Below are 9,373 nucleotides of genomic sequence, written 5' to 3' on the forward strand. Positions count from 1 at the left end.
TGAATGAATAAATGACTGAATGAGGGACTGAATGAATGGCTCAGTTAAAGATTGGCTGAACGAATGAATGACTGAATGACTGAACGAATGATTGTATGAATATATTACTTGCCGACTGACTGAATGAATAAATGTATGAATGAATGATTAACTAACTTGCTGACTAAACGAACGAACGACTGAATTAATTAATTAATTAACTGGCTGACTGAACGAATGAATGAATCACGGACTGAATGAATGGCTGACTTAAAGAATGAATGACTGAACGAATGAATGAATGAATGAATGAATAACTAACTTTCTGGCTGAACGAACGAACGAACGAACGAACGAACGAACGAACGAACGAACGAACGAACGAACGAACGAACGAACGAACGAACGAACGAATCAATCAATAGATGAATTGATGAATGAATCAATGAATTAATCAATCAGTCAATGTGTGTGCGGGTGTGTGTGATGTATGTAGCCGTATCGTACATCTGTATAGTGTTGGTAGGTAGGCTGACATATATTCATCCATCTAAAACTGATCGTATAAATTCCGACCAGTCATTGAAACCTATTGGCTTGGCGGTCGGTTACGAGCCAGGTGTTTATTAGTTAAACGCAATTGATTGTTTGAACTGTTTCAGCTGAAAAGGTTATTTGCATACCACACATCCTTTGCATTACCGTTGACGGACATTTACCAAAATATTCTTTGAAGTGAAATGTGCCACTATTCGTCCTGTATGTTAAACTCCGTGACCCCACCCCCCCCACCCTAAAATATAAATAAATACAACTCGACTAGCATCATGGCAAGTCTGTAATTCAATGGCTGTAGTTGTAAACTTAGTTTTGACGTGTTTATGGACCATATAATAACTGCTTTCAACTGTGCAGGATTTAATTTCAATAACCCTTGAAGTATTTTCGGATATGACCCTATGAACTGTAAAAGCTAATCAATCAATCTGCTTTGACCATTTAGTCTTGCAGATATACCAGTAGGTTAACTCCCATAGGATCCAAAACACCAATCAGAATATACATGTCATAGGAACATTTTCCATATAATTTTTCCATAATTTAAGGAATTAAAGTTACAAATATTAAATACTTACTGAGAGGAACACAGCTAGTTCAACTTAATTCAAACCCGTCACGTGACCGCTCAAATTTTTTAACTAGTACTACAAGCCACATTTTTTAAAATGATTATTTGGTCGTTAAAAAGAATAAATTTTTAAGTCATAAATATCAATTCGGAAAAACATCACTCGATTTATTTTTTTAAACTTTTATGTACTATATTATTTCACGACGTGACGTCACATAGCTATTGTATAACAAAACTTGTCATTTTGTACGCTGGCTTCAACTTGTGCCTGTCGACACAAGACACCGTTGCCCTAAGCTTATAGTGCAATGTAGGACGAAAGGTCTTGCAAACAAGATGAACTCTTGAGCAGACAAAACCACCCATTAACAAAAAATCGCCCAGATGGTCTAAAAATTCATGGAAAGAGTGACGTTTTCCTCAGTGTTACTATGGCATCGGTGGCACACGCATGCAGGTTATATTATCATCGTATATAAGACATTATTATCTCATATAGGCTAAGTATAGTCCTTGACGTCAAGGAAATGCTCGGAAAGTGTTGTGAGTATTTATAAAGCAGTGGGAACAATACAGCCGATCTAGAAAATTTTAGGAGATTAAACTTTCCACAATATTACATGTGCTTGGTCAGATAAAGCAGGCAGTTTTCATATAAAAGTCAGCCTTTAGTGATCATGCATTTTAACACTACATGCGTGTGCGTGTGTAAGTGTGTGTATGTTTATCCGAATGTAGTATTTTTTCTTCTTTCGGCCTGTAAGGTACAAGTAAATATAGTCATGGACGAGAAACTGAAAAAAAAAAAAATTACCAGATAAAGTGAAGTTTCGAAAGAGAGAATATAATTTGGTCACGTGACCATCTGCCAAAGCTAGTTAATTCAACTATAGTATAACAAAGAATGACAGTAATTACGTCACTATACTTACTATCCGGTTCCTTCAATACTCTTTGCTATAAGATATTGTTATAATCACAATTGCATTAATGTCACAACTGATATTTTCCTCTTTTGATAGGTTTGGAAGAATTTGCTGACCAAAATAATAATAAGACAAAAATGCTATAAAATGTCGTTAATACTTTTTACTGCATGCCTTAAAAACAAACGAATATTTTGGTGAATATATCAAGGGTTATTCCAGTAGTAGACAATAGAGACAATAAAGACACATTGTTTGTTGAATACCCCATCTCCATATATATATATATATATATATATATATATATATATATATATATGTATATATATGTATATATATATATATATATATATATATATATATATATATGTATGTATATATATGTATATATATATATATATATATATATATATATATATATATTTATATATATATATACATACATACATATCTCGAGATGGGGTTAATTTAATGTAACATATTATGACTGGCTCAACCCTCTATTCTCACAGGAAATGGATCAGAGTACGTCACCTCTGACGTCATAACTTCAACTTTTCTTGAAAATCTTTCCTTTACCTCTTCTTCTTGATTTATCTGTTTGTTGAGTTTTCAATGTTTCTCTGTATTTAGTAATTCCATCAAAATTGCAACTTTATTAGGCCTATTTAAAATATTATCTTCCTCTGTGAATCAGTGAGATAAATATTGTCAAGGAACGCAGTTTTCTCCTATATTTATAAATAAATTTCATTTAGTCTTTCCTCAATGATGTCCCAGTGACCATAGAGTCAAAGTATTTGAACATTTGAAACTCAAGTCCGTACATCTAACCTCAAAAAGGAAAATACAAATTTGTCTTGTAACTAATCACAACGATGTTATATCGTCTTACATAAAAAGCCACCTCTTAATCAACATTATTATGAATTTTCGGATGAAAGAGAAAGTTGTATAATATTTTGTTCTGTTTAAACAGCTTGTACGTCAATCAATTATGTTGATTACAGGACAAGAACAAGAGTAGAGGCGTCCCCTGCCTCTCAATCTCCTCTTTTATACAGACCTTACTACCAATGTCTAAAATTTCCATCAATACTTTGTCTCCGTCAATCTTCATCCGATGACGATATTTAGTTTCTGAAAAATGATATGGGAAACAAACCAAAAAAAGTATCAAACTGAGTAACAAAAAGACAATTCTCGTATGCACCTTATATGACTGAAACGCTCAAACGAAATGTAGATTTAAAAACAAAGTGAAACTGGACGAACTGAGCAGAGAATATATATATATAAATATATATATATATATATATATATATATATATATATATATATATATATATATATATATATTTATATATATATATTTATATATATTTACATATATTTATATATATTTACATATACTTATATATATTTATAACTATAAATATATATATTTATATATATATATATATTATATAAAGGCATAGTCAACATACTCGCCTTTGTTTCAGTTTAATTAATTTGGTTCATTAAACCTTATTAAATTAACTCAAAGTGACGTACCTTCTTCATTACCATATTCCCCGATGAAACGTTTTGTAAGAAACCGGACGGTCAGAGCTGACAAAAAATAGACGAAATGTAAATTTGTATACAAATATTTATATATATATATATATATATATATATATATGTATATATATATATATATATATATATATATATATATATATATATATATATATATATATATATATATAGGTGGGGTGCTTGTGGGTGCTTGGTCGGTGTATTTCTTTAATTCGTGCATAGTAAGCTCGGATAAGACAATTTGTGTATAGGAAATCCGAGTCTTCCTAGTCGTGCAACAAATTCATAAAACATATTTATGCAATGTAACAAGGAATTATTCTATGATGTAATGATATCAAAGGTAACTTGATATTAATTTATTCGCCAATCTAAACAACTCACCACTAATTGTGTACTAGTAGAAAAGATACAGGGTACTATACTGCACTTTTATAAAAAAGAAATTAGGAAAAAACTGGTTTCCACTAGCACAAATCACAACACACATTATGACATTACGTATGTTCAGCGAAAAGAAATATTGTCATGAAATTACATTTTCCATCGTGACTTAAACTGAAAATGCTATTAAATCGACTATTCAAGCTAATTTGTATAAACTGTTAAGGAAATTTTAGCATCGTACAGAATCCAAAACTTAACCTATAAATCAACTCAAAAGTTCATTTAACACAGAAATGAAAGTCGACTAAAGTTTAACATTATCCTGTCCGAAAACCAACTTTTGCGATATTCTTGGTCTTGGTTTTGTCTATATTTCTTTCTGCTTCGTCTATATAAGTCATCTTCTTCTCTCTATCTCCACCTCTCTCTCTCTCTTTCTCTGCTCTTTAGGCGAAATTAAATCTCTTTGAAACTTTACACTCCTCTGCAAAATTGTTAAAATTTTTAAGAGGCTTAGTTGAATCAAAAAGGGGGGAAATGTAATTTGGCAGTCTGCAGTTCTGGTCTCTCTTCAACGCGCATAGGCACGATCAGTTTCCTTGGAGACTATCCTATTTCTGGTATAAATTTTAATGCTTACTTAGAATTTAAAACACAAAAAAAAAAAACGGTTTTCACTTTACCGCGTTCACCACGCCAATTATGTCCTGTGGGTGAAGCTATTCCACTGAGATTTCACTCAAACTGTTTGATATCTTTAATCCGGTAGATTAAAAAACGGGAAGAATAACAATGGGCGAAAATATTCAAAATAATCTTTTTACCAGATAGTAAGCATAGTTCCGAAAGGTATACAGACGTTTACCTCTTTTATCGTTCTCTTAATTGTCCGTGTTTTTGCTTTGGGTGAGTGTGTGGGTAGGGGGGGGGGGGGGAAGGTGATGGATCTCAAATACTCCTTCGCTTTAATACGTGCGTGGAATAATGACGGCATAAGTATGTAAACTCGTTCATATATTAAGATAACATCTTCTGAATTGTAAAGAACATCAATTCGATATAGCTTGCATGCATATACTAGTTGCAGCAATATGTGGTTCTTCTTTAGTAATGTAAGTTGCGAGAATGTCAAAAGTTAAAATTTTAACGAGGAATTAGGGGGTGGGATTCTGAAACTTTATACAGGAATAAAACAGAGCGGGTTGCATATAGTACTCCCACATTAAAACCCACAATAATGATGCGGGTATTTGGTTGATCTATACTTGAAAACGTTTTTTGCATTGCTCGGGTATTGGTGGAACATATTCCGCCCACCCCCCCTCACCCTAACCCTCACCCCCACCCTCACACTCACCCTCTCCCCTTACCCGAAGTTTCATACGTATAACCGTTAACTTTGAAGTAAATGGATGATTTTGTATTGATCACTTACCACTTTTTCCGACGCCATTTAGCCCCGTTACAACTATACGTACAGCTCCTTGACTGGGTGGCTTCCGAGCTCTGGGGAAGGGGCTGTATGACGTATTCGTTGGTTTTTGTGTGACGTCACTTCCTTTCTCAGTTTTGCTCACCCGTGATGGTTTCTTCTCATCAAACATATCGTGATATCTAAGGAAAAAAATCGTCGTATAAAAAAAGTGCGGAGGTGTTCCTAGTTCAGGCGGGTCTTAATGAAATGTATGTCACGAAATGACATTTAGCACAAAATAAAAAATCAATTCGCTATGTTGTACACCGTAGAGAAGACACTGTTATCACAGGGAATCGTTGCATCACAACTCCCTGGTTATCCAACCCAGATTGCATTTCTATGCCAATGCTACTACTTCGTTTTTTTGGGTGTTTTTTTTAGAAATGTCCTTTTAAATATCTGAGGCTCATCTATAAAAGTGACTGGACTACTTAGTCAAACATCCAGACCATTATACTGTAGGTCAGTTGCTCAGATGTATAACACATATATAACTTAATCGTAATTTGATGGCCCCGAATATAACATATTTACTATGTATTAAAAAATTTTCAAAGACAAATGGTTTTGTTTTTCAAGTGCTCTGTTATTTATATGGGTTTTAAAAGAACCGTGCTTTGAATGCATTATTTGTAATAGATATGTTAAACAGTGCATTTATTTAACATTTAACCGCGGGGAGCCGATGTCATTATCACCAATATAGGAACATTCCAGACATTTAGCATGTATTATAAAGATGATTATCTTGAAAGCCATGGGTAGATACAAAAAAAAAACCCTTTTCTAGCGCTCCAAGATGATCTGTTTTGTCCGGACTATGGCACAAAGCAAACTCTAAACTTCTCTGCCTATTAATTCGAAGTTTGATATACAAGGAACAGAGTACATTCAATGGTAAAAAAAAAAGGAATGCAAGACAATCGTCATTTTAATTATTCCATGTTACGCATGCGCGTGACGTAATGCCTGTCGGCAAGTCAATTAAAAATGTACAGTCCCGTAGGCCTATCATCTACCAAGCCGAATGCTCTACGGAATACTATTTTCATGTTTTCGGTGAGCGATTTGCTCGACTCAATATATTTGACATATATTGTCAAGGATATGAGTGACTTAAAATTACCGGTATTCGCCTAAACTAAATTCACCAGGAGTTAAGGCAATTATCGTAATTAAATCAAGCCCATAACATGGAACCGGTACCGGTACAAGGTGTGTGACGGTGTGTAAAGGGGGATTACGATCTCACCGTGTCTGCAACTTCGGTATTATATACAAAATTCGGACAAATCGTTGCCAGTTTAATAATAACTTAATAACAAATTCCAAACATTTACCCCTATACAAGACAGTGCCTGCATACACGTGGATTTCAAAGTTGGGGAAAATTCTTAAGTCCGCCCCCCCCCACCCCCCGACTGAATTAGGTAATGGTGCTTGAACCTATATGGAAGAACGCCCTGGGCTCGGAGCAGTGGTTAAATTCTTTCTCGACTGAATGGGAGGGGGGGGGGAATCCCATGACCAAATTGGTATACCCCTCGACTGACGATGGAGGGGAGGACCATGCAACTCTTCCCTCCCCTCCCCCTCCTCCCCACCCTGCGCACACCACAATTACGTGTGTAACTACTTGCTCTATTATGTCAATAATAAAATTATAATGTATTGCATAACATTTCCTCTTTTTCGATTTTAATGTTTCCGTTGTCCTTTGTGGTGTTCATGAATTGGATATATAATTTTTTTATCGACTACTCTATTGGCAGCTGGCATTCCTCGCATGAATTAACTTGAAACAAACTGGAAGCATCAAATTAGATCAAACTGACCAATGGCTTTACAATATCTGAAAATATAACTGAACAACATTAGCCCTGCACGTACAGAGCACGAGGAACTCTGAACTCTGACACAGAAAGTTACAGTTTTCCAATTACCGTCTGCCTAACTTACGTATGTATAATTCACAATAGTATCATGAATAGCATCGTTATCGTCGATTAGGCTTATAGGCCTACCAATGAATAACAGTTAATAAGAAGCGAGAGCGAGAGAGGGGGGGGGGGGGGCAAATATTGCAATATTGAATACAAAGAAAAATGAAATGGCTTACCGTCATAACAGAATCAAATCAAAACGCATCCTATTTGTAAATTCCAACACTCACAGAAACGAGCACAAAATTTATATTTTTAAAGTTGAACTTATATGACTTATATGAATCCGTTATTTATTTAAGCTATTCTCCTTTGAAGTTAATAATCCTTTGAAATTAATTATTGCTCAAAAGTTAACAGAGCATCCCTTACCAAAAGCGCAATAATCGTTCTTCTCCATACGAAACGTTATAGCGGTTGGTTATAAGTTATGGTTTAACTATATTGCGAAAGACGTGTAGCTATTGACATATCACGAAATATGACTACTCGGCGCGGATTAATAACGATTTATATCAAAGTACTTCCCGTTTAACTTGAAAAATGAGAGAGAAAATGACAAGGCAAATCAGAGGGCGGTATTTCTAATTCGGGCTATATTCACAAAGAGCAGGAAGTCGCTGGAGATAAACAGTATGTAAATCTCTTCACACACCTCAAGATATGGTAGGATACTGATCTGCGATCATCATGCAGCTTACAGGGTTACACGTGATATAATTAGTTTAATGCTCCATTGACTGAAAACCTTAAACCAGTTGGGGCCAGGTAGTGGGGGGGGGGCAGGGGGACTACCGCCACGGGACCCGCGGTCGTCTGGAGGTCTCGAGTTATGGGATAACATGATCACGACCAGGCTTCCGCCCACCAGAAAATTCTTCATACGCCCAGAGCTATGAACTATTGAGACTTCAAAAATGGGCCCGGTGACCATTTCTGTCCATGGGCTCCACCGGGCTTTCGTCGCCAAACACTTTCCAACCAATTCTCACTTTTCGAGGTCTACAAAAAGCGTACATAGCGGCGTTTCAGCACTGTCCTATACACCAGGTACTCGGGGGGAATGCATAGATTAATTTATGTTATTTTTGAGATTCATAAATCTAAACAAGATCTTCTAAGTTCAGTCGGTTGGTATGGACCCCTACCCCCAACCCCAACCCTCGCTCACTCTTTTCTTAATTAGTTTGGTGTGTACAGAACAATTATAGAGGTTATATGTAAGGTGGTACCTTAAATATATTACCCCACCCCCACCCCTTCCACCCTTATTGAACACATTTCCGTTTTACCAATCGGGGCATCAAGTTTCCAATGAAGCCTTCAAACATTGCGACACACTTGACTGTTTAGCTGTTCTATAAATGTAGCGTCCTACCTGCTAATAATCATTTAGGGCGTATATTTATTTTTTTAATCGACTTCTGTTCGGCTTCAGAAAATCTTTATTCTCTGAGTAGACTTCCATCATAACGTTAATTTGTAACTAAACTGACACGACAGAAGAACGAGGAATAGGCAGTGGCGTCGCCAGATATTTCAATCTTACATATGCATGGGGGCACAGCACTTTTTTTAGGGGGCACAATGTTTACTTGAGAATGCCGTCCTGGGGGAGGGGTCTTCCCAACTTGAGAAATTTCCGATTACTTAAGGGTCCCTAGACGCAATCTGGTGCTATATTTTGCAACTTGACGTATTTTTATGTTCAAGAATTTCCGGGCTTAGTCTGTCCGATATTTATGTTTTTAATTGAGGCGGATAAAAAAGTTATACAAAAATATGGAAATTTATCCTTTTGCTTTGATAATGTTTTTAAATAACTAAACGTCATATGATGCAGATTTGTGCTATCTGGTGATTATCCATTATGAGAGAACAAAAGATGTTTTCCGCTTGTATAATTGGGGAGGAAGCATACTTCATCCCCTCCATCTAAAGAGGGTTT

The 9,373-nt window shown here is 35.5% G+C and overlaps 1 protein-coding gene across 2 annotated transcripts in view; it reads right to left on the reverse strand.

Annotated features, from left to right (window-relative positions):
• LOC139985039 (ras-related and estrogen-regulated growth inhibitor-like) overlaps positions 1-7,939 on the reverse strand; it is a 28,497-nt gene extending 20,558 nt beyond the window's left edge. Inside the window, exons 1-4 of one of the 2 annotated variants that reach the window (XM_071999218.1) lie at positions 7,602-7,939; positions 5,441-5,619; positions 3,592-3,648; positions 3,104-3,177 (exon numbers count right to left, since the gene is read on the reverse strand). In XM_071999218.1, the coding sequence (XP_071855319.1) occupies positions 3,104-3,177; positions 3,592-3,648; positions 5,441-5,609 (300 nt within the window). In that variant the 5' untranslated portion in view covers positions 5,610-5,619; positions 7,602-7,939. The remainder of the gene's footprint in view (positions 1-3,103; positions 3,178-3,591; positions 3,649-5,440; positions 5,620-7,601) is intronic. The other variant, XM_071999219.1, reaches the window with a different exon arrangement.
• Positions 7,940-9,373: the final 1,434 nt, after the last annotated feature.

This window comes from Apostichopus japonicus, chromosome 17, assembly GCF_037975245.1.
Source record: "Apostichopus japonicus isolate 1M-3 chromosome 17, ASM3797524v1, whole genome shotgun sequence".
Classification (NCBI taxonomy): Eukaryota; Metazoa; Echinodermata; class Holothuroidea; order Aspidochirotida; family Stichopodidae; genus Apostichopus; species Apostichopus japonicus.